The sequence below is a fragment of the Aotus nancymaae genome, unplaced genomic scaffold (assembly GCF_030222135.1).
Source record: "Aotus nancymaae isolate 86718 unplaced genomic scaffold, 86718_ANA_hifiasm-v0.15.2.pri h1tg000030l, whole genome shotgun sequence".
Classification (NCBI taxonomy): domain Eukaryota; kingdom Metazoa; phylum Chordata; class Mammalia; order Primates; family Aotidae; genus Aotus; species Aotus nancymaae.
The window spans coordinates 22,655,667-22,679,638 of NW_026988443.1; the positions used below are offsets into that span (position 1 = coordinate 22,655,667).

Sequence of the window (23,972 nt, forward strand, 5' to 3'; positions counted from 1 at the left end):
TTCCATGTCCAAAACATTTATTTTCAGGAAATGTTTGTGCCTGCACAACAGGGAAACTTTGTAGGGTGTCTGTGGCTTGCTCCAGTGACATCTGGCAGGACTAACTGGGTCATCAGAGCCACAGAATAAGGACTGGGAAGGTGGCCAAAACTGTGAGGACTGGGGCCATGTGTGGGGAGGACTCTGAGACTGACCACTTGGGTGGTAACTTGGGTGTCCAGTGTGTGGGAATCTCAGTGAGTTTCTGGTCTGAAGTCAGACGCTGTCCCTGATGCAGACGTGAGAGGTCGGAGCGGCAGGAACTGCTCAGCTGCTCATCTGGGAACGTATCCTCCAAGGGGCTTCGCCCTTTGTTTCCTTCCCGTACCTAGAGGTGGCAGTCAGTGCTCAGCTTCCACAGCTCTCCTCAGCACACCTGTTCAGACCCCTGGGCTACTCTCTTGCCCAGCCTAGCGTACCTGTTCCACTTGTCTGAAGACCCGCAGCAGGTTTCCTCGAAGGACACCCTGAAGCTCTTTCTCACTCCAGCCACGACTCAGCAACTTCTCTATCAGGACAGGGTACGTGGACACGTCCTCCAGCCCCTGAGGAAATCTGTGTGGCCACCAGCCAGTGGGTTTCAGACCTGATTTCCTGATCCTGACTCAGAACCACAGCCCAGAGTCCATGAAACCCCAGCCCTGATCAGGTATGGAAAATGAAGGTGATCCTCCTCTGCTCTTCATCCTTCAGAAGGAGGCCTCAAAACCTCCTCGATTATTTATCAAAACTCATTGAATCATACTATTAAGATCTATGCCTTTCACTGAAGGCAAATGATCTCCCCCACCCCACCAACCAGAGTTAAAAAGAAGAAAATGGCCAGGTGTGGTGGCTCACACCTGTTATCCTAGAACTTCGGGAGGCTGAGGTGGGTGGATCACTTGAGGTCAGGGGTTCAAGACCAGCCTGGCCAACATGGTGAAACAAACCCCATCTAAAAACAAAAAACATTAGCAGGGTGTCATGGTGCATGCCTGTAATCCCAGCTACTTGGGAAGCTGAGGCAGGAGACTCTCTTGAACCCAGGAAGTAGAGGTTGCAGTGAGCTGAGATTGCACCACTGCACTTCAGGCTGGGCAACAGAGTGAGACTCCGTCTCAAAAAAGAAGAAGAAGAAGAAGAAGAAAAGGTCCAGTGAGATGGGTCAGGCCTGTAATCTCAGCACTTTAGGAGGCCAAGGCAGGAGGATCACTTGAGTCCAGGAGTTCAAGACCAGCCTGGGCAACACAGTGAGACCCCATCTCTACAAAAAATAAAATTAGCTGGGCATGGTGGCACTTGCCTGTAGCCCCACCTACTTGGGAGGCTGAGATGGCAGGATTGCTTGAGCCTGGAAAGTCAAGGGTGCCGTGAGCCAAGATTGCACCACTGCATCCCAGCCTGGCCAACAGAGCGAGACCCTGAGAAGAAGAAGAAAAGGAGAAGAACAAGAAGGAGAAGAAGAACAAAGGGAAGAAAGAAGAAGAAGGAAAAGGAGAAGAAGAAAGAAGGAGGAGGAGGAGAAGGAGGAGAGGAAGAGCTTCTTCAGAAAACAGTGCGTGCAAACACAGCCACTGTGCACAGGACGGAGAAGATGGTCAGCGCACACCAAAACTTGCTGACAGTCTGCTTTAGAGGGAGTGGGTCTACTGGGGCTGAGGGTACGTGCAGTGCTGGGCAGATGAGCTCCGTTTGGTGGTTTCACCAAATATAATGTCCTAGAGTGGGGTCACTGGGATGAACAGGAGAGCCCAGGGAACTGATCCCGGGAGTGGGGAGATGCCAGGTGGTCAAGGCCTAAAAGACATGGTGGCTCTGGTGACCGTGAAGGCCCCACTGCTATGCAGCTAGCCTCAGACAAGCCACAGGGAAGCACTCACTTGCCAGCCCCATCATAATCTCCGCCAATCCCGATGAACTTGGATCCGATGACTGCCTTGATGTGGTCGAAGTGATCTGGAGAGAGGGCAGGTGGAGAGTCGGCTGCATAGGGCTTCCAGAACAGGTGTGCTACTGTGGCTGGACTGTGCTGAGTCTCCTTGCAGCCTGTAGGCCAGGCAGGCTAATTCCTTCATTGCCTGGGATCTAGCTTGGCAACCTGAGAACCCTGAGATTTGACCTGTATGGATTCTGGCCTGGATTTCAGGTTTGGAGTGGATCCCCAGAGCCACCTGTCTGGGCCATTTCCCACCTTGGATTCAACCTGCCTCTAGTCTCCTTGAGAAACTGATAGGGGCTCCTTTCTATGGTTGTGGGATGACCAAGGGAAAACAGTATAACTGACAAAGACCCCAGAGACCTAAGAGGCCTTCCAGTCTCTTAGCCAGAGGCCGGGGCAGGGTGCTTTGGTGACCCCCTGCAGAGGTGCAGATACCTAGCACTCAGGTTCTATGTCTGGCTCTTCCCTTAGGCCCATCAAGACTGCTGCTTTTTAGCTGGGCATAGTGGCGCGCGCCTGTAATCCCAGCTACTCAGGAGGCTGAGGCAGGAGAATTGCCTGAACCCAGGAGGCGGAGGTTGTGGTGAGCCGAGATCGCGCCATTGCACTCCAGCCTGGGTAACGAGAGCGAAACTCCGTCTCAAAAAAAAAAAAGAGACTGCAGCTTTGGGCCGGGCGCGGTGGCTCATGCCTGTATTCCTAGCACTTTGGGAGGCTGAGGTGAGTGGATCACCTGAGGTCAGGAGTTCAAGACCAGCTTGGCCATCATGGTGAAACCCCATCTTAAAAAAATATATATATATATTCCTTCAGCACCTCCTGAAAAGAGAAAAAAAGAAAGAAAAAATAAACAACAAAAAAAAGACTGCAGCTTTGACTCTGTGGCTGCAGCTCCATGTGACCAAGGTGCTGTGTCCTGTCTATCATTGCATTTTTTCAGTGAAACCACTGGGACAGTCCTAAGGCCCTCCCAAGTCTTCAGGTGCAAATCAGAACTGCTCAGAGAGCCCGGGAGGAGGGCTTACCTGCCACCGAGGACACATTGGCTGATGGGTTGCACTGTATCACTCCCATGGACAAGGACACCATCACGATGCCACCGTTCTTCTTCTGCAGGGGCAGGCAAGTGGACACTCAGCCTGGCCCCTAAGCAAACTGCATACCTGCCCTGCCACCCTCTGGATCCCTGGAGGGGCTGCTAAGGCCTGGCTTCAGGAGTCAGAGGAATCTTCACCTCTCTGGGTTTGTATGAATGGAGGAGTCTAGGCCCTGGTCTAGTACAGGTGTCTTGGCACTTGCTTTGAGAAATATATGTATTAACCATCTGGAACCCCCGACTCCTGGATGTGGACTGGAGGGTTGTGGGGCAAAACGTTTTAGCCTGAAGTTTGCGGAGGTGGAGGGAGCAGGGCCTCAGGTTCAAGGGCTCGTTTTTTTGTTTTTGTTTTTGTTTTTGTTGGCAGGGTCTCACTCTGTCGCTGAGGCTGGAGTGCTGCGGTGCAATCTTGGCTCACTGCAACCTCTGCTTCCCAGTTTCCAGCAATTCTCCTGCCTCAGCCTCCTGAGTAGCTGGGATTACAGTCGCCCACCACCATGCCAGGCTTATTTTTGTATTTTTAATCGAGACGGGGTTTCCCCACGTTGGCCAGGCTGGTCTCCAACTCCTGACCACAAGTGATCCGCCTACCTCGGCCTCCCAAGGTGCTGGGATTATAGGTGTGAGCCACTGTACCCCACCAAAACTCCTGGCTTGAACCACTTGCTTTAGGTTTCTGGGCTGGGCAGTTTCTCACCAGAAGCTGCAGGATGTCATCAGGAACGTTCCGAGCACTGTTGCACACACCCCGGGCAGCTGAGTGGGAAAAGATCACAGGTGCCTGTGACACTTCCAGAGCCCGCCGTGCCACAGCGTCTGAGACATGGGACAAGTCTACCATCATGCCCAGGCGGTTCATTTCTGCCACCACTTTCTGTGGGGACACGTTGGGAGAAGGGTATCAGGGGTGCACATGTGCATATTTATCTGCAAGAAACAGCTGGGGTGTGCACATTTGTGTGGGGTGGAGTGTGAACCAGGGTCCTCACCTCACCAAAGCTGGTCAGCCCGCTGACGTTGTTGTAGAAGGAGTGGACACCCTTAGCTGAGCTCTCTGCCCTGCAGAGTGGCCAGGAAGCATTCTGACTGGTAGCCGTTCCTTGGCTACAAGAGCCTAGAAGCCCTACACACCCTCTATCCTTGCAACCCCTGGGAACAAAAGCAGGGATCCAACATGGGCTGTGCAAATCGGCCGGTCCTGGTAGCAGGAGGGCCCTGTTGGGGGCTAGTCTTTTTTTTTCAGATGAAGTCTCGCTCTGTCGCCCAGGCTGGAGTGCAGTGATGCTATCTCGGCTCACTGCAACATGTACCTCCTGGGTTCAAGAGATTCTTTTTTTTTTTTGGAGATGGAGTTTCGCTCTTGTTACCCAGGCTGGAGTGCAATGGCGCGATCTCGGCTCACCGCAACCTCCGCCTCCTGGGTTCAGGCAATTCTCCTGCCTCAGCCTCCTGAGTAGCTGGGATTACAGGCATGCACCACCATGCCCAGCTAATTTTTTTGTATTTTTAGTAGAGACGGGGTTTCACCATGTTGACCAGGATGGTCTCAATCTCTTGACCTCATGATCCACCCGCCTCAGCCTCCCAAAGTGCTGGGATTACAGGCGTGAGCCACCGCGCCCGGCTCAAGAGATTCTTGTGCCTCAGCCTCCCAAGTATCTGGGATAACAGGCACGTACCACTATGCCTGGATAATTTTATATTTTTCATCAAGATGGGGTTTTACCATCTTGGCCAGGCTGATCTCGAACTCCTGGCCTTAGGTGATCTGTCTGCCTCAGCCTCCCAAAGTGTTGGGATTACAGGCGTGAACCACCACATCTGGCCAGGAGTCCAGTCTTATTCTGAAAACTCCAGAATCCCAGCTCCCCTCCCTACTCCAGAGTCACCGCCAGATCCCAGCAGTAAAGCTTGCTCTGGGCCCACAGTGACCTCAGGCAGATCCCTGCCCCTGCCTCAGTAGTCCCACACCATCTGCACTAGGCTCACCAGGGCGTGTTGCAGGTGTGGGTGAGCGTCAGGTAGCGCACTCCCAGCATGTAGAAGGTACGTAAGATGGAGAGGCTATTGTCCAGTGAGTGGCCGCCCTCCACACCGATGAGGCAGGCCAATTTCTTGGTGTTGTTCAGAGCTGGGGGCAAGTAGGTCAGGTGATTACTTTTAGGGGCTGGAGTAGCTCAATCAAGTTCCTAACAATTCCCAACAATGCACCTACCTTTAGCTGAGGTCACAAGCTCCAGCTCAGGATAGGAGGCACACATGCGGTGAATGAGGTCAATCTGCTCCAGGGTGAGGCGCAGGGCATCCCGGTCCTGGGTCTGGCATGGCACGTAGGCCGACCAGAACTGGGGAGAAGGCCAGGGTTTGGCTTGGGCAGGGGCTGCTTTGGAGTACCCTGGACTGCTTACAACCTCCACAGCTGACACAGCATGCAGTGGGCCAGGAGGCCATAGGTAATGTACTGCTGCTTCCACGGGGTCTTCCTGTCCGCCAAGCTGGCTCACTGTAGCCCCTGCACCCCCAGCATCCATATCATGACACTTTTTGGTTCACTATGGTAACTGAGTTCTCATGTGACTAACTTGTGATCTCTTGGGTCCTCACTCTCCCCAACATCCCCCAGCAGCCATGCTGTGGCACCTCATGTGTCCCTGTGGTACCTGGGCGCCCACGAGGCCATCTCTAAGCCTGTCCAGGCTGGTCTGGCCATAGCTGAAATTGCGCAGGTTAATATCCTGGAGCCCTTTCTGGTAAACCTGCCTCAGGATCAGAGGCAGGTCATTGTGGCTGGAGGGATATCAAGGCAGGGTCAGGTCAAGGACAGACAGATGGGCCTCTTAGGCCTCCAGTTTAAGCAGGACACATCTGGGGATCCCCCACTCCACACTGTCACACGACTGTATTGAGACCCCCTGAGGTCTGGGCTAGGGGTCCCCACCAGAGAGGGGTGACAGAGGGGAAAGGGAACCATGCATGACAGAAGAGAGGGCATCCAGGGGTGTGGTGTGAGGGAGACTCCTCCCCTGCCCAGGAGTGCACTCAGCCCCCATGGCCCCCATGCAGCAATTACGCACCCGTCCACGAGCGGGAAGTTCCGCATCAGGGCCCGTGCCTGCTCTCGCAGGCCCTGGGTGCTGGAACTACCCAGTGCAGTCGAGGGAGCATAGGTTCCTAGCGCGGTGTGAGCTCTGGGGGTGCCCAGCGTAGTGAGGGCTCTGTGGGCGCCCGGCGTGGTGTGGGCGCAGGTTACAATCTGGAGCAGCAACAGCAGGAACAGGACCAACGGACTCAGCAGAGGCCACCGACCAAAGGTGCCAGGACCCTCGAGGCCCGCGGGCTGCATGTTGCACAGGGCCAGGTAGGGGTGACGGTCAGAGAGCCTGAGAAGGATGGGCGAGGGGCAGAGCGCGACGATGGAGTCCCGACCCTCGATTCAGGCTACCAGTTGGCGTGACCTCACCAGGAGGCTGTAGAAGTCACTGGGCCCCGCGACGGATGTGCGGAGAGCGGCTGCGTCGCGCAGCGCAGCCACCAGAGGGCGCCCGGCCCTCCCGCCGGCTGGGCGGACCCCTGTCCTGGGCTCCCTCTCGCGGCCTGTCTCAGGTCCCTCCACCCTCCTCTTTACCCCTCCCACTGTCCCCAGGGGGCCGACGCAAGTGGCTCCTCTGCTACCCCTAGACTTCCGCTCTAAGAGAGAGGGCCTGGGGTGCTTCTCCAAACAGTGGCCCTCCACCCTGCCCTGGGAGATCTGCGGACCACATCATGTCCCCAACCGCCTGCAATCTGTCCCCCACCACAGAGTGCCACATGTGTTCCTGTGACCATAGTGCTCTGGGCTCTGGATTTCCTAGTGCTGGGCTGTGGGTGGGTGTTGGGGAGGAGATAGGCTCTGGAAATGAGGGGTTAACTCTGTGGACTGGATTCAGGTAGGGGCCTCCTGGCCCTGGCCTTCTCTTTCCTGCAACTTAGGCCCTCAAGCCTATACCCTGGGGAGTCTCCCAACAACTGGGACCTGTCAGGAGCACTCCACTGCTCCCTTCTGCCCCCCGTCCCCCTCCTCCCCCACCCCCGCCCCCTGCTCCTCCCCCCTCCACTGCCCCACTCCATCAGCCTCAGTAAAGAGCTCCTTCCTAAGAAGCTGCCACACTTCCCCAGGACCCCACTGGAGAGACATTTGGGATGAGAACGGAGCAAGCATCTGGCCACTGCCAGGGAACATTCACTCAACAGAGCAGGAACCCACACAACAATCTGCATGGAAGGAAATGAAGTAATTTCTAGGGCAGCGGAGCCCCCAAACTAGAGCTTCCTCCCAGAGCTTCTGGCTGACCTGCTGACCAGGATACCTCCTACCTCCGTGTGGAAGCCATGGCCTCGTCCAGGTCAGTAGTAAGGGGCCTGAGGAAAGGCCTGGAACCTGGGTTCTGCAGCCACACTCCCCTTATCTCGTGGCTCCTGTGGCTTGAGCTCTCACAGAAGCCTCCAGGGCTGAGTTCCCTTCCTTGACAACAGGCCCCACCCTATTGCCAGCCTGGGGCCCTCACCCTCACTGCCTCCTCCAGGAAGGACCTCCAATCACACAGGCACACAAGCACAGATGCACAGGGGTTGTGCCTGCTCACAGGAGCCCTACTACCTGAGAGCTTCAGGGACTGTGACCAAAACCCTTTGTCCTCAGAGACCTTTGCCTCCTCCTGCCTGAACCTTGGCGCCCCCTGGAGGTGCTCCATTTTTGGAGCCTCCCCCAGGTGGCAGGGCTGATCAGTGCATGGGTAGTATGACCTAGGCCTGATGACTAGAGATGCAAGAAGGCCTCCTAAAAAGACACTGATCCAGCTGGGCAATGGTGGCTCACGCCTGTAATCCCAGCACTTTGGGAGGCCAAGGTGGGTGGATCACCTGAGGTCAGGAGTTTGAGACCAGCCTGGCCAACATGGTGAAACCCATCTCTACTAAAAATACAAAAATTAGCCAGGCATGGTGGTGTATGTCTGTAGTCCCAGCTACTCAGGAGCCTGAGGCAGGAGAATTGCTTGAACCCGGGAGGTGGAGGTTGCAGTGAGCCAAGATTATGCCATTGCACTCCAGCCTGGGCGACAGAGTGAGACTCTGTTTCAAAAAAAAGAAAGAAAGAGAGAGATAAAGCGAGAATGAGAGAGAGAAAGAAAGAAAAGAAAGAAAGAAGTGATCCCAATTTTGATGTATTTTAGGGACTGCACACTTGATGTTGTCCAGTGTCTGCTCTCCAGGAGGAAGGCAAATAGATGGCCATGTGCTCAAGGTGGGTTAACTCCCATGTGTACTGCTGCCAAAGGGGGCCTTTTGTTTGTTTGTTTGTTTATTTTGAGACAGAGTCTCACTTTGTTGCCCAGGCTAGAGTGTAGTGGCACAATCTTGGCTCACTGCAATCTCCACCTCCTGGGTTCAAATGATTCTTGTGCCTTAACCTCCTGAGTAGCTGGGATATGCACCATCATGCCCAGCTATATTTTGTATGTTTAGTAGAGATGGGGTTTTGCCATGTTGCCTAGGCTGGTCTTGAACTCCTGACCTCAGGTGATCCACCCGCCTTGGCCTCCAAAGTGCTTAGATTACAGGCGTGAGCCACCATGTCCAGCCTTGGCTAATTTTTAATTTTTTTTTTTTTTTTGAGATAGAGTCTCACTATATTGCCCAGGCTGGTCAATTATTATTTGTCAATTTAAAAAGATTTAAAAATAGGGAAGGGGTAGGTAGTAATAAATAAATAGCAGCTGACAGAGGAGTAGGTGGGGAGAATTTTTTTTTTTTTTTTTAAATGGAGTCAGCAGGGCATGGTGGCTCACGCCTGTAATCCAAGCACTTTGGAGGCCAAGGCGGGCGGATCACCTGAGGTCCAGAGTTCAAGATCAGCCTGACCAACATGGTGAAACCCCATCTTTTTTATTTAAAAAAAAAAAACAGAGTCTCGCTCTGTTGCTCAGACTAGAGTGCAGTGGCGTGATCTTGGCTGACTGCAACCTTCTTCTATCAGGTTTAAGCAGTTCTCTGCCTCAGCCTCCTGAGTAGCTGGAATTACAGGCACGCCACAGCTTGCTGAGTTTTTGTATTTTTTAGTAGAGATGGGGCCAATCACCTTCTTGGCCAATCTGGTCTTGAACTCCTGACCTCGTGATCCACCCACCTCAGCCTCCCAAAATGCTGGGATTACAGGCATGAGCCACCACGCCTGGCCAGGTGGGAATAATTTAACTTTTTGAATTTTATTTAAGCTTCTCTCCAGAGGCCGAACGTCTGACCTCTCGAGATTGAGGTACCTGCTAGCTCAGCAGAAGCAGGCTGTGTTGAGACAGTAAAAGTGAGCACTGTCTCTGTAGGAAATAAGCCAGACAACACAATTTTCCATAATATGCAGCTTTAGTCCTCAAACTTGGCTTTAAGGGGACCATACAAAGCGAGTCACAGAAACACAAACACACCCAGACCTTTAGTTGCAGTGAGTGCTGTGATGACACCATAGCACTTCAGCCTGGGTGACAGAGCAAGACCCTGTCTGTAAAAAATAGATAATTTTATATATATATATATGTTTTTTTTTTTTTTCCTGAGACAGAGTTTCACTCTTGTTGCCCAGGCTGGAGTGCAATGGTGTGATCTCAGCTCACTGCAACCTCCGCCTCCCAGGCTCAAGTGATTCTCCTGCCTCAGCCTCCTGAGTAGCTGAGATTACAGGTCCATGCCACCATGCCCAGCTAATTTTTTTTTTTTTTTTTTTGAGACAGAGTCTCGCTCTGTTGCCTAGGCTGGAATGCAGTGGCATGACTCTGCTCACTGCAACCTCCGCCTCCTAGGTTCAAGCAATTCTCCTTCCTCAGCCTCCCAAGTAGCTGCAACTACAGGCACATACCACCACACCCAGCTATTTTTTTTTTTTTTTTTTTTTTTTGTATTTTAGTAGAGATGGGGTTTCACCTTGTTGCCTAGGCTGGTCTTGAACTCCTGAGCTCAGGCAATCCACTCACCTCAGCCTCCCAAAGTGCTGGGATTACAGGCGTGAGCCACTGTGCCCAGCCTAATTTTTGTATTTTTAATAGAGATGGGATTTCACCCTCTTGGCCAGGCTGGTCTTAAATTCCTGACCTCAAGTGATCTGCCCACCGCAGCCTCCCAAAGTGCTGGGATTACAGGTGTAAGCCACTGTTCCCAGCCAAAATTTTTAAAATGAAAGAAACAGATATGGCTTCTCTGTAGGGAATGGGCTGGAGGCCAGGATATCAGGAGGGGATAAAGAATGAAGGGGCCTGTACTGGGGAAGAAGCAGTGGGAACAGAAAGGATATATACCTGGAGACGTTTGGAGGCTGAACCTGCAGGATTTGGAGATGCTTTGAAGCAGGGTTGGTGGCAGACAGTAAGGAGGTATAAGCAGTGACACAGGGTTGGCTCTGGAGTCAGGCCCTGAGCTTCCCTGCCTCTGCCTCTTTCCACTCTGCCCACTGCCAGCATCTCGCTAACTTAGATCGTGGCCTCTGACTCCAAATAATCCCTGTGCTCAGGTCTGTGTCACTGATATTGGTGGCTCCCAAGACTTCACTAGTGTGTGCTGTTGCCCCTGCAAGGAGAAGGGCACAGAGATGGCTTTGGATGAGGTTATGGGAAGGAGAGGCCACCTTGTTGGCTGGAGCTTGTTTGCCTCTGAGATATGAATGTTCATGTGAGCCATGATGCCTGGCCTGTTCCTCTTTTAACAAAATCTGGTAGGGCACAGTGGCTCATGTCTGTAATCCCAGCAATTTGGGAGGCCGAGGCAAGAGGATCTCTTGAGGCTGGAGTTTGAAAGCAGTCTAGGCAACATAGTAAGAACTCTCTCAACAACAAAAAAGAACTAGTACATCCCTGTGGTCCCAGGTACTTAGGAGGCTGAGGTGGGAGGTTTGCCTGAGCCCAGGAGTTTAAGGTTGCAATGAGCTATGATTGCACCACTGCACCCTAGCCTGGGCAACAGAGTGAGACCCCATCTCTAATGAAACAAAAAATAAAATCCAGTGCATCTTCCTGCCTAAAGTTCTTCTGTGGCTTCTCATTGCTCTTAGGATCTACCAAATTTCCTTCTTTGTTTTTTTTTTTTTTTTTTTTTTTTTGAGATGGAGTCTCTCGCTGCTGCCCAGGCTGGAGCATAGTGGGGCAATCTTGGCTCATTGCAACCTCCACCTCCCGGGTTCAAGTGATTCTCCTGCCTCAGCTTCCTGAGAAGCTGGGATGACAGGCCCCGCCACCACCCCCACCCCCGGTTAATTTTTTGTATTTTTAGTAGAGACAGGGTTTCATTGTATTAGCCAGGATGGTCTCGATCTGACCTTGTGATCCGCTCGCCTCAGCCTCCCAAAGTGCTGGGATTACAGGTGTGAGCCTAAATTTCCTTCTTTGACTTTCAACTCCTGGAGAGTCTGCTCCCACCAGCCTCTCCAGTCTCAGCAAATAGCACAAACCTTCCTGTCTTCCAAAGTCTACCCACATCAGGGATGCTACGTCCACCACAGGGTCTTGGCACAACCTCAGCTTCCAACTGGGGCAGTTGAGGCAAGGCCAGGATAGGAAATCTTGCTACCAGGAAGGAGTAGGTGGGTGAGCAGCTTTTCCCACTACTTCCTCTTCTATGCAGTGTTGGCATAAATCAAGATCTGCAGAGGAGGCAGAAGTAGAAACAGTTTGCTCCAAGGACCAAGCTTATTCTGGTGTGCAGCTCACCCGCCCCTACTCATCTGCAGTGTATTTCAAGAGTAGGCAGGGAAGGAAAAAGTCAGGCTGAGCTATAGCTGCACAGGCTGCCTTCCATGCTCAGAGTGTGGGGGTGGGGTGCAGTGGGGCTTACTCAGTATCCAGCAGCGCCCAGATGATGATCCTCAGCATTCAAGTCCCCCTGGTCCTGGAGACTCATGCTTCCCCTGAATGTCACCTTGGAGCTGCTCCAATGATGTCTGATACAGACAATTCCCAAGAAACAATAGTCTTCCAAGCCAGAAAACAGCCTGGCCATTGTATACAAACATCCTCCAATCACCAAGCTGAAGCCACCCTTCCTGAAATGCAAATAGCTAACACAACATTTTTCTTCCTCAAAAGGCAGTCAATGTTTATCTTTCTAGGAGAAGTGCAATAACCCAAATGCATCTTCATCTCCTGAATGCGTCTCGAACCTTCTCCCCAACCCCTAACCTGCCAGCCTCTCTGTCCAACATTCGTGGGGTGCTTTTTTTTTTAAGATGGAGTTTTGCTTTTGTTGCCCAGGCTGGAGTACAATGGTGCGATCTTGGATCACTACAACCTCTACCTTCCAGGTTCCAGCGATTCTCCTGCCTCAGCCTCCCTAATAACTGGGACTACAGGCATGAGCCACCACACCCGGCTAATTTTTGTATTTTTAGTAGAGACGGGATTTCACCACATTAGCCTTGAACTCCTGACTTCAGGTGATCTATCCAGCCTCCCAAAGTGCTGGGATTATAGTGGTGAGGCACCACGCCCAGCCCTGGGTTGCTTTTTGATGAAGACGATTGATGACTTGGGTCCCATGTGCACCACTGAGTTCCTCTTGCAGCTGGGCTCATGCAGTACAGAGGATCTGGGACACAAGGTCCCTAGAGCAAAGTCACACATGCTTGTCTGATGGGCTTGAAGTGTCTGATTCTGATTAGGCTACTCGTGGAAACTAGATGTTCTAGTAAATCTGGTGTGAAGCCCAAAGGCTTTGGAGCCTTTGTCCTGAGAGAGATTGGCTTGCCTGCCAATCTCAGGCAACTAACTCAGGTCCTTGAGTTAGTGCCATCAGCCGAGGATGGGGAGGAGGCTGGAGGGCCCTGGGGTGCAGGATCTGGACTCAGCAAGGCCTTTAAAAGTGTCTCAGGGGACAGGAGGTGGTGACTCATGCCTGTAATCCTGGTACTTTGGGAGGCCAAGGTATGAGGATCGCTTGAGGCCAGGAGTTCAAGACCAGCCTGGGAAACATGGTAAGACCCCTTCTCTACAAAAAAAAATAATAATAGAAAAGTAGCTGGGCATGGTGGCACATGCTTGTAGTCCCAGCTACTCAGGAGGCTGAGGTGAGAGAATTGCTTGAGCCCAGGAATTAGAGGCTACAGTGAGCTATGGTCGTTGTACTGCATTCCAGCCTCTGGGACAGAGTGAGACCCTGTCTTAAAAATAAAATACCTTTTCTGAAACATTTTTCATAAGATAAAAAAAAAGAGAAAGAAGGAAAAACAGGCTGGGTGTGGTGGCTCATGCCTGTAATCCCAGCACTTTGGGATGCTGAGGAGGGCGGATCATGAGGTCAGGAAATCAAGACCATCCTTGCTAACATGGTGAAACCCCATCTCTACTGAAAATACAAAAAATTAGCAGAGGTGTGGTCACAGGCGCCTGTAGTCTCAGCTATGTGGGAGGCTGAGGCAGGAGAATCATTTGAACTAGGGAGGTAGAGGTTGCAGTGAGTCAAGATCGTGCCACTGCATTCCAGCCTAGGTTACAGAGTGAGATTCCATCTCAAAAAAAGAAGGAAAGAGAGGAAAGAAAGAGAGAAAAAGAGGAAGGAAGGAGGGAGGGAGGGAGAGAGGGAGGGAGGGAGGAAGGAAGGAAGGAAGGAAGGAAGGACGGAAGGAAAATTTTAAAAGACTTGGCATAGTGGCTCACACCTGTAATCCCAGCACTTTGGGAGGCCAAGGCAGATGAATTGCTTGAGCTCAGGAGTTCGAGAGAAGCCTGGGCAACATGATGAAGCCCCGTCTTTACAAAAAACACAAAAATTAGCCAGGCGTGGCGGTGTGCACCCATAATCCCAACTACTTGGGAGGCTGAGGCAGGCAAACCACTTGAACCTGGGAGGCGGAGGTTGTAGTGAGCTGAGATCATGCCACTGGACTCAAGCCTGGGTGACAGAGAAAGATCCTGTCTGAAAACAAATAAATAAATAGGCTAGCATGGTGGCTTACGCCTGTAATCCCAGCACTCTGGGGGGCCAAGGCGGTGGATCACCTGAGATCAGGAGTTTGAGACCAACCTGGTCAACATGATGAAACCCCATCTTTACTAAAAATATAAAAATTGGGCCGGGTGTGGTGACTCACGCCTGTAATCCAAGCACTTTGGAGGTCAAGGTGGATGGATCACCTGAGGTTGGGAGTTCAAGACCAGCCTGGCCAACATGGTGAAACCTCATCTTAAAAAAAAAAAAAAAAGCCAGGCGTGGTGGCATGCATCTGTAATCCCAGCTATTCAGGAGGCTGAGACAGGAGAATTGCTTGAACCTAGGAGGCACAGGTTGCAGTGAGCCAAGATCGTGCCACTGCACTCCAGCCTGGATGACAGAGCAAGACTTCATCTCAAAACAAAAAAATTAGCTGGGCATGGTGGAAGGGGCCTGTAATCACAGCTATTTGGGAGGCTGAGATAGGAGAATCTCTTTCTTTTTTTTTTAATTTTTTTTTTTTTTTTTAGAGACAGGGTCTCGCTATGTTGCCCAGGCTGGAGTGCAGTGGCTATTCACAGGTGAGATCCCACTACTGATCAGCACGGGAGTTTTGACCTGCTCCATTTCCGACCGGTTCACCCCTCCTTAGGTAACCTGGTGGTCCCCCGCTCCTGGGAGGTCACCATATTGATGCCAAACTTAGTGCGGACACCTGATTGGCATAGCGTACTACAGCCCAGAACTCCTGGACTCAAGCAATCCTCCTATCTCAGCCTCCCAAATAACTAGGACTACAGGCACGCGCCACTGCGCTCGGCAGGAGAATCTCTTGAACCTGGGAGGTGGAGGTTGTAATGAGCTGAGATTGTGCCAGGGCAATTGTGCCATATTGCACTCCAGCCTGGACAAGAGCAAACGTCTCAAAAAAAAAAAAATTGTTTTTAGAGACAGCGTCTCACTGTGTTGCTCACTGAAACTTCAAAATCCTGGGCTCAGGCAATCCTCCTACCTCAGCCTCCTGATTTGCTGGTGGAATCTGTAAGAAACATGGTGACTCAGTCAATACCCATGCCTCAGGCAGCTGTGGGGGACAGCCCGTATTCCATGGGTGTACAGAAGTTTTTATCTATGAACATGGCCTCATCATCACCTGCGGCCTTGGCCTTGGCCTGTTCTTCAAAAAGCTGCCGCTGATGCACAGGATCATTTAAATCAGTGTAAGCATTGCCTATCTCTTTCTTTATGACAAATAGCTCAAAGAGCTGGGTCAGACCCTCTTTAGAGTGGTGCCTTTTAGTCAAGGGCTCATTATCTGTGGATGATCACAGATGAATGTAGAATTGATGCAAGTCACTTCCAGGAACTCCCCGACAAGCTTGTCAAGGAGCCTGGCTGTGGTCCTAGGTGGAGGGCACTCAGTAGTGTTTGCACACAGATATCATCAAGAATTCTGCCAGTTTCTTCAGTTTCAAAGAGGTTGCTTTCTAGCAGCTTCACCCCCAGGGCTTTCTCAAGCTCTTCTACCATGCTGATTCTCCTGAAGGGTAGGGTGAAGTCAATATTGCAGGCTTATCCCTCTGGGACATCTGGGTGGTAGGTGACCTTGTAACTACCTGTAATATGTTTCACCATCCCTGGAACCATCTTCCCCATCATTTCCATGAGATTGCAATAGTCTGCATAGGCCATGTACAACTCAGGGGTACTGATCTCAGGATTGTATGTCAAACCAATCCCTTCATTCCAGAACTGGCATCCAATTTCATAAACCTGGCCACTGGCATCTTATGGTAGTTCATGTCCAGCTTGTTGTGATAAGTGATTGAAAGGCTTGGTCACAGCTCCCCCTGGGATTATGTTCATTCTGGGAGTTTCAGTCTCTAGATCTCTAGGTATCCCAGCTCATCCACGAAACTTTTATTTTTTTTTGAGATGGAGTTTTGCTCTTATTGCCCAGGCTGGAGTATAGTGGCGTGATCTCAGTTCACTGCAATTTCCACCTCCCAGGTTCAATTAATTCTCCTACTTCAGCTTCCCAGGTAGCTGGGATTACAGGTGACTGCCACCACGCCAAGCTAATTTTAGTATTTTTATTTTATTTATTTTTTATTTTTTGTAGAGACGGGGTTTCTCTGTTGGTCAGGCTGGTCTCAAACTCCTGGCCTCAGGTGATCCACCTGCCTCAACCTCCCAAAGTGCTGGGATTATAGGTGTGAGCCACCATGCCCAGCCTATTTTAGTATGTTTAGTAGAGACAGGGTTTCATCATGTTGTCCAGGCTGATCTTGAACTTCTGACTTCAAGTGATCCATCCACCTCGGCCTTCCAAAGTGCTGGGATTACAGGCATAAGCCACTGCACCTGGCCTAAGAAACTTCCTGCACATGTGATGATCTTACGGTGAATGATAAATTTCTGTGTCACAAAGTCATTCAGGATCAAGTCCAAGTATCTCTGACCATACCTTGTTTCCTTGTCTTTGAGGCCAAAGTGAAGATGAGGTGACATATGCAAGCCAGGCCACAGCAGTGTGATCTCGTAGGGAATGAAGTTCAGCTTGCCCTTCTTGGTTTTTCCCAGGTTTCCCCTCAATTCCAATTACATTTCCCCAATGCAGTTTGTTATTAATATGAATAAATTCTTCCAATTTATAATTCCTGAAATTGGCCATGACTTGCAACTTGACCCCCTCTGCTCAAAAATCATAGAAGTTCATCTTTCCCCCAGAAGTTTTTTTGGTATGGATCCTACCTGCCACCTTTAGGGTGATATCAGTCAGGAAATCCCAGTGTGCAGGTGACTATATTCTTGGATGAAGTCAGAGAGTGAGATGTCTACATGAAACTTGTTGGGGTATGGGTCCTCCCCATTCACCTACTTGACTGTAAATCTTTTTTTTTTTTTTTTTTTTTGAGACAAAGTCTCTCTCTGTTGCCCAGGCTGGAGTGCAGTGGCGTAACTTGGCTCACTGCAATGTCCACCTCCCAGGGTCAAGCGATTCTCTTGCCTCAGCCTCCCAAGTAGCTGGAATTACAGGCATGTACCACCATGCCCAACTAATTTTTGTGTTTTTAGTAGAGACAGGGTTTCACCATGTTGGCCAGGCTGGTCTCAAACCCCTGACTTCAAGTGATCCTCCCACCTCAGCCTCCCAAAATGCTAGGATTACAGGCGTGAACCACTGCACCCAGGCATGGCTGTAGATCTTGTAGTACTGATTTGGGTCCAGGCTCTCCTCCTCAGGACCCACACCATTGTCAGTGGTGTGGTTGGTGGCAGCGGCAGTGTCCTGGGCTTAGCTGTTTCTCACTGACCTCTTACTGCCTAGCCTCCTTCTCTGCCACTTTCTTCTCGGCTTTCAGGCATCTCTTCAGCTTGTTCTTGCTCAGTTTTGGCTCATCACCATCCACTTTAACTTTGGCCCCTTGTACTGTAGCCATCTTCCAAGAGGACCTGACCCAAAAGTCTGTTTTCTTCTTTTTTCTTTCTTTCTTTCTTTCTTTTTCCTTCCTTCCTTCCCTCCCTCCCTCCCTCCTTCCTTCCTTCCTTCCCTCCCTCCCTCCCTCCCTCCTTCCTTCCTTCCTTCCTTCCCTCCCTCCCTCCTTCCCTCCTTCCTTCCTTCCCTCCCTCCTTCCCTCCTTCCCTCTTTCCTTCCTTCCCTCCTTCCCTCCCTGCCTTCCTTCCTTCCTTCCCTCCCTCCTTCCCTCCCTCCCTTCCTTCCTTCCCTCCCTCCCTCCTTCCCTCCCTTCCTCCTTGCCTCCCTTCCTCCTTCCCTCCTTCTTTCCTTCCTTCTCTCTTTCTCTCTTTCTTTTTTGTCTCACTGTTTCTCAGGCTGGAGTGCAGTGGTGCAATTTGGTTCACTACAACTTCTGCCTCCTAGGTTCAAGCAATTCTTGTACCTCATCCTCTGGAATAACTGGGACTATAGGCACCCACCACCACTCTCAGGTAATATTTGCATTTTTAGTAGACACGGGGTTTTGCCACGTTGGCCAGGCTGGTCTTGAACTCTGGGCCTCAAGTGATCCTCCTGCAACAGCCTCCAAAAGTGCTGAGATTATAGGCATGAGGCATGGCGCCTGACCCTTTTTTTTTTTTTTTTTTATCATGTGGCCATGTACTTAAGGAACCAGCCTTATTGTGTAGGTGAGAAAATTGAGCAGCTGGTCAGATGAGGGGTTCCTTCAATCCCTCCACTTCCAGCTGCTGCCTCTCACCAGGAAAGGCCTCAAATTCCTTACGTCATTTTTTTTTCTGAGACAGAGTCTCGCTCTGTCACCCAGGGTGGAGTGGCACAATCTCAGCTCACTGCAACCCCCACCTCCTGGGTTCAAGTGATTCTCCTGCCTCAGCCTCCTGAGTATCTGGGATTATAGGTGCATGCCACCATGCCTGGCTAATTTTTTTATTTTTAGTAGAGATGGGGGTTTCTCCATGTTGGCCAGGCTGGTCTTAAACTCCTGCCCTCAAATGATCCACCTACCTCGGCCTCCGAAAGTGCTAGGATTACAGGTGTGAGCCACTGTGCCAGCCCCAAATTCCTTACACCTATCAGTTTTTCTGGGCATCCTTTCGTGATCACCCACTGGTGCTGGCCATTTGCTAGGGTGTGCAATGAGGTGGCTGGATAAGTCTCCAGCATCACATGTGCTGGCATAAGCGCATGGGGGTCGAAGGTGGGCTCTGTAGGGGCCCCAGGATCCAGGAACCAGTGTTGACCAAATGTCTACTAGACAGCGTATGTGATTTCACATTTAACCTCAAATTCAGACTTGCTGTCCCTTTTGCTCAACCTCGGTCTGGTCATCCCCGATGCCTATCAGACCTGTTTCTGCAAAAACACAGTGAAGTCACAGCACGCCCTGCCCTGGAGCTCTCTAAGCTTCCTGTTTTTATGCAGAAAGCCTGCCCACCAGTGAAGCTGAACAAGTGAGATCTCCCTGACATCAAATCTGGTTAAATCTGAGAAGCTTAGTTAAAAACAACACAAAACTTTTTTTTTTTGAAACAGGATCTTACTCTGTGACCCAGGCTGGAGTGCAGTGGTGCCGACCTGGCTCATTGCAGCCTCAAATTTCGGGGCTCAGGTGATCCACCCACCTCAGCCTCCAGAGGAGCAGGGACTACAGGCTGGTGCCACTATACCCAGCTAATTTTTATGTTTGTTTTGTTTTGTTTTGTTTTTGGTAGAGATGGGATTTCACCATGTTGTCCAGGCTGGTCTCAAACTCCTGATATCAACTGATCCTCCCACCTTAGCCTCCCACAGTGTTGGGATTACAAGCATGAGCCACTGTGCCCAGCCCAAAAAAATTTTTATTAGGGAAAATTGTAAATATATGAGAAAGGAGAGAGAAGAGCATGTTAACTCCCATGTAACCATCACCCAGTTTCAACAATTATCAACTGATGGCCCATATTATTTCATTTATACTCTCACTCACCCCTCTCTACAGATTATTTTAAAGCAAATCACAGACATCTATTTCATCCATATTTAAGTGTGGATCTCTAAAAGGTAAGGACTCTTTTTAGGCTGGGCATGTGGCTCATGCCTGTAATCCTAGCACTTTGGGAGGCAGAGGTGGGTGGATCACCTGAGGTCAGCAGTTCGAGACCAGCTTGGCCAACATGGCGAAACCCCACCTCTCCTAAAATACAAAAGTTAGCTGGGCATCATCGTGGGCAGCTATAAATAATCCTAGCTACTTGTGAGTCTGAGACAGGATAACTGCTTGAACCTGGGAGGTGGAGATTGCAGTGAGCTGAGATTGTGCCACTGCACTTCAGCCTGGGCAACAGAGAGAGACTCTGTTGCTAAATAAATAAATAAATAAATGGTAAGGGCTCTTTTTTTTTCCCTCCAGATCTTTTTTTTTTTTTTTTTTTTTTTTTTTTTAAGAGACAGGGTTTCACCATATTGGTCAGGCAGCTCTCGAACTCCTGACCTCAGGTGATCCGCCTGTCTCAGCCTCCCAAAGTGCTGGGATTACAGGTGTGAGCCACCATGCCCAGCAGGGCTCTTTTTTTAAAAAAAAAATTTAGAGTTGGGGTTTCACCATGTTGGTCAGGCTGGTCTGGAACTCGACCTCAGGTGATCCACCCACTTCGGCCTCCCAAAGTGCTGGGATTATGTGAGCCACCTCACCTGGCAAGGGCTCTTTTTAAAAGATGACTACAACCAGGTGTGATGGGCCATTCCTGTAGTCCTACCTACCTGGGAGGCTGGAATGGGAGGATTGCTTTAGGAGAAGAGTTTGAGGCCAGCCTGGGCAACATAATGAAACCCTGTCTCTGAAAATAAATAAATAAATAACAATTACCATGACATTATGGCCCCTATAAAAGTTAACAGTACTTTTCTTTTAAAACTTGTAGAGACAGGGTCTTGTTTTGTTCCCCAGGCTGGTCTCGAACTCCTGGGCTAAAGCAATCCTCCTGCTTTGGCCTCTTTTTTTTTTTTTGAGGCGGAATCTTGTTCTGTCACCAGGCTGGAGTGCAGTGGCAAGATCTTGGCTCACTGCAACCTCCACCTCCTGGGTTTACGTGATTCTCCTGCTCAGCCTCCTGAGTAGCTGGGACTGCAGGCGTGTGCCACCACATCTATTTTTGATATTTTTAGTAGAGATGGGGGTTTCACCATGTTGGGCAGGATGGTTTTGATCTCTTGACCTCATGATCTGCCTGCCTCGGCCTCCCAAAGCACTGGGATTATAGGTGTGAGCCACCGAACCCAGACCCGATTTGGCCTCTTAAAGTTTTGGGATTACAGGCATGAGCCGCCACACCCAGCCACTTCTTTTTTTTTTTTTGAGATGGAGTTTTGTTCTTGTTGCCTAGGTTGGAGTGAAATGGCGTGGTCTCGGCTCACTGCAACCTCCGCCTCCCAGGTTCAAGAGATTCTACTGCCTCAGCCTCCCAAGTAGCTGGGATTACAGGCATGCACTACAACACCTGGCTAATTTTTTTGTATTTTTAGTAGAAATGGGGTTTCACCATGTTGGCCAGGCTGGTCTCAAACTCCTGACCTCATGTCATCCACCCACCTTTGCCTCCCAAAGTGCTGGGATTACAGGCATGAGCCACTGCATCCAGCCCACTTATTTAGTATCATAAATTATCTATCATGTTCAAATTTCTCTGATTGTCCAATTATTTGTTTATTTATTTAGAGATGGAGTCTCAATCTGTAGCCCAGGCTGGAGTGCAGTGGCATGATCTCAGCTCACTGCAACCTCTGACTCCCAGGTCTCGGTTCAAGTAATTCTCCTACCTCAGCCTCTCAAGTAGCTGTGATTATAGGTACGAGCCACCATGCCCAGCTAGTTTTTAAATTTTTTTTTAGTAGAGATGGGGTTTTGCCATGTTGGCCAGTCTGGTCTTGAACTCCTGACCTCCTGATCCGCCTGCCTTGGCCTCCCAAAGTGCTGGGAGCCACCGCACCTGGCCCGATTGTCCAATTTTTAAATAATTCATTGGTTTGAACTGTAATTGGGGGCTGGGCGCTGCGGCACACGTCTGTAATCCCAGCACTTTGGGAGGCCGAGGCAGGCGGATCAGGAGGTCAGGAGTTCAAGACCAGCCTGGCCAACATGGTGAAACCCCATCTCTTAAAAAAAAATCAAAAGCAAAAACAACAAAAAAGAACTGTAATTGGAGCTAAGACTGCCCACATTGTAAATGGTTGTTATGGCTCAATCTACAGGTTCCTCTTCCCTCTTTTTTCTTCCTTGCAATTTCTTTGTTGAAAAAATCATGTCCTTGTCTGTTAGAGTTTTTCATGTTTTGGAGTTTTCTGATTGCAACTCATGGTGTCATTTAACATGTTCCCATGTCCCTGTGTTTTCTATAAACTGATAGCTAAGGCAAGCTTTTATTTATTGAAAAAAATTTTCTGATTATTTTTAATATTTTTTGTTGAGATGGAGTGCTGCTGTGCTGCCCAGGTTGGTCTCAAGCTCTTGGACTCAAGTAATCCTCCCACCTTGGCCTCCCAAAGTGCTGGGATTACAGGCATAAACCACCATGCCCAGCTGAGGGGAAGCTTTTAATACTGTGGAGGTCCAGGGCCCCACCCTAAAACTTTAGACTGGTGTGGGTGCTGGGAATCACTCACCTTTTTAAGGGCCCCAGATGAGTCTGTTGGTTTCAGGTTTGGGAATTGCCAACCTCTCCCATCCATCCAGGAACCACAAATCTGCTTCAATCACACTACGGATGAGAGCCTCTGGGGGGGTTAACGGAGACTCTCACTGGGGACTCTTTGGGAGCCCAGGATCTGTTTGTGCCTCCTTCCTCTAACCTAAGTTAGGAAAACCTATCAGGACCTTTCCTGGTCTCCACAGTATAGATGTTGGTGGGAGGAGCAACTGTCTTGCTGCTGGACCCCATAAGGACAAGTGAGTTGCTGACAATTCTAACTTTTTCTGGGCCACTGATACAGGCGGGCTTGGGACAAACATCATGGTGTTTCTTCTCTGCTGACTGTTCCTCCACTCCCACTCCCCAGCACCAGCTGTCCCAACTGCAGAGAGAGACAGTCCCCTGGTAACAGCCAGCACCTCACTACCATGGCACACAGCAGTCAGAGGGATCTTTTAAGCATCTACATCAGATTACTTCCCTACCTTACTCAGATTCCTCCATGACTTCCCATTACACTTAAAACAAGATCCACTGTCCTTACCATGGTTGGCAAGGCCTGGTATGGTCTGGGCCATGCTTACTTGCTTGCCCCTCCCCTCCCCCACCTCCCTACTTCACCCCTCCCCCACTACACCCGTCTCCATCCCTCCCCTCTTCACCCCTCCCCTCCCTTTTCTTTCTCTTTTTTTTTCTGACAGAGTCTCACTTGTTACCCAGGCTGAAGTGCAGTGGCAGGATAATGGTTAATTGCAGCCTGCACCTCCTGGGCTCAAGCAATCCTTCTACCTCAGTCAGCTTCCTGAGTAGTTGGGAACCACAGCCATGCACCACCACACCCAGCTAATTTTTTAATTTTTTGTAGAAAGGGCATCTCCCTATGTTGCCAAGCTGGGCTCAAACTCCTAGGCTCAAGCGATCCTCTCTCCTTGGCCTCCCAGCAACCACATCTTTCAGTCTCCTCTATCTTTCCTCCCTGGCCACACTGGCCTTTCTGTGTCCCTCAAATTGGTCAGTCTTGTAGGCAGAGTGTATTGGCTCACACCTGTAAACCTAGTATTCTGGGAGGCCAAGGTGGGCGGATCACCTGAGGTCTGGTGTTCAAGACCAGCCTGGCCAACATAGTGAAACCCTATCTTTACTAAAAATACAAAAATTACCCTGGTATGGTAGCATGAGCCTGTAGTCCCAGCTACTTGGGAGGCTGAGGCAGGAGAATTGCTTGAACATGGGAGGCAGAGGTTGCAGAGATCCAGCTACTGCACTCCAGCCTGGGCGACAGAGCAATAATCTGTCTCAAAAAAAAAAAAAAAAAAAAAAGAGGTGCTCAATAAATACTTGTTGAATAAATGAATGGATGGATAGGTGAATTGATAGATGGAACAGCATCTTCTTAGTCATTTCCTTCCTCTCCTAACACTCTCTCAAACACACACACACACACACACACACACGGAAACACTCACTGGACTGGGCTCTACATTTCTTTTTCTTTTTTATTTTTTGAGACAAGGTCTTGTTGTGTCACCCAGTCACCCAAGCTGCTGAAATGCAGTGGTGTGATCATAGCTTACTGCTGCCTTCAACTCCTGGCTTTAAGCAATTCTCACGCCTCAGCCCCCCAAGTCGCTAGGACTACAGGTGCATGCCACCATGCCCAGCTAATTATTTTAATTTTTGTAGAGACGGGATCTCATTAGTTGCCCAAGCTCGTCTCAAACGCCTGGCTTCAAGCAATCCTCCCACCTTGGCCTCCCAAAGTATTGAGATTACAGGCGTGAGCCATTGTGTCCAACCAGGCTCTGTGTTTCTTTTCTAATTTTTATTTAT

At 50.3% G+C, this 23,972-nt stretch overlaps 1 protein-coding gene and 1 pseudogene across 3 annotated transcripts; both read right to left on the reverse strand.

Annotated features, from left to right (window-relative positions):
* DPEP2 (dipeptidase 2) lies at positions 1 to 12,103 on the reverse strand. 3 transcript variants are annotated; one of them, XM_012468163.3, is made up of 11 exons: positions 11,907 to 12,103; positions 6,131 to 6,436; positions 5,717 to 5,843; positions 5,272 to 5,401; positions 5,046 to 5,187; positions 4,046 to 4,115; positions 3,754 to 3,930; positions 2,986 to 3,070; positions 1,902 to 1,977; positions 459 to 594; positions 1 to 367 (listed from the first exon to the last, which is right to left on the reverse strand). In XM_012468163.3, exons 1-11 carry the CDS (start codon positions 11,942 to 11,944, stop codon positions 113 to 115), a joined length of 1,542 nt encoding a protein of 513 aa, XP_012323586.2. In that variant the 5' UTR covers positions 11,945 to 12,103; the 3' UTR covers positions 1 to 112. The 3 variants fall into 3 exon arrangements, with proteins under 3 accessions (XP_012323586.2, XP_012323588.2, XP_012323587.2); XM_012468165.2 differs by lacking the exon at positions 11,907 to 12,103 and adding an exon at positions 7,693 to 7,925; XM_012468164.2 differs by lacking the exon at positions 11,907 to 12,103 and adding an exon at positions 7,410 to 7,925.
* Positions 8,709 to 17,440, reverse strand: LOC105727952 (lysine--tRNA ligase-like; annotated as a pseudogene).
* Positions 17,441 to 23,972: the final 6,532 nt, after the last annotated feature.

Coding starts and splice junctions, on each gene's coding strand:
- DPEP2 (XM_012468163.3), bottom strand. CDS start 11,944: ATGCTGAGGATCATCATCTGGGCGCTGCTGGATACTGA. Junction 6,437..11,906: donor TGGGCGCTGCTGGATACTGA/GTAAGCCCCACT, acceptor CATCCTTCTCAG/GCTCTCTGACCGTCACCCCT. Junction 3,931..4,045: donor GGCTGACCAGCTTTGGTGAG/GTGAGGACCCTG, acceptor GTGTCCCCACAG/AAAGTGGTGGCAGAAATGAA.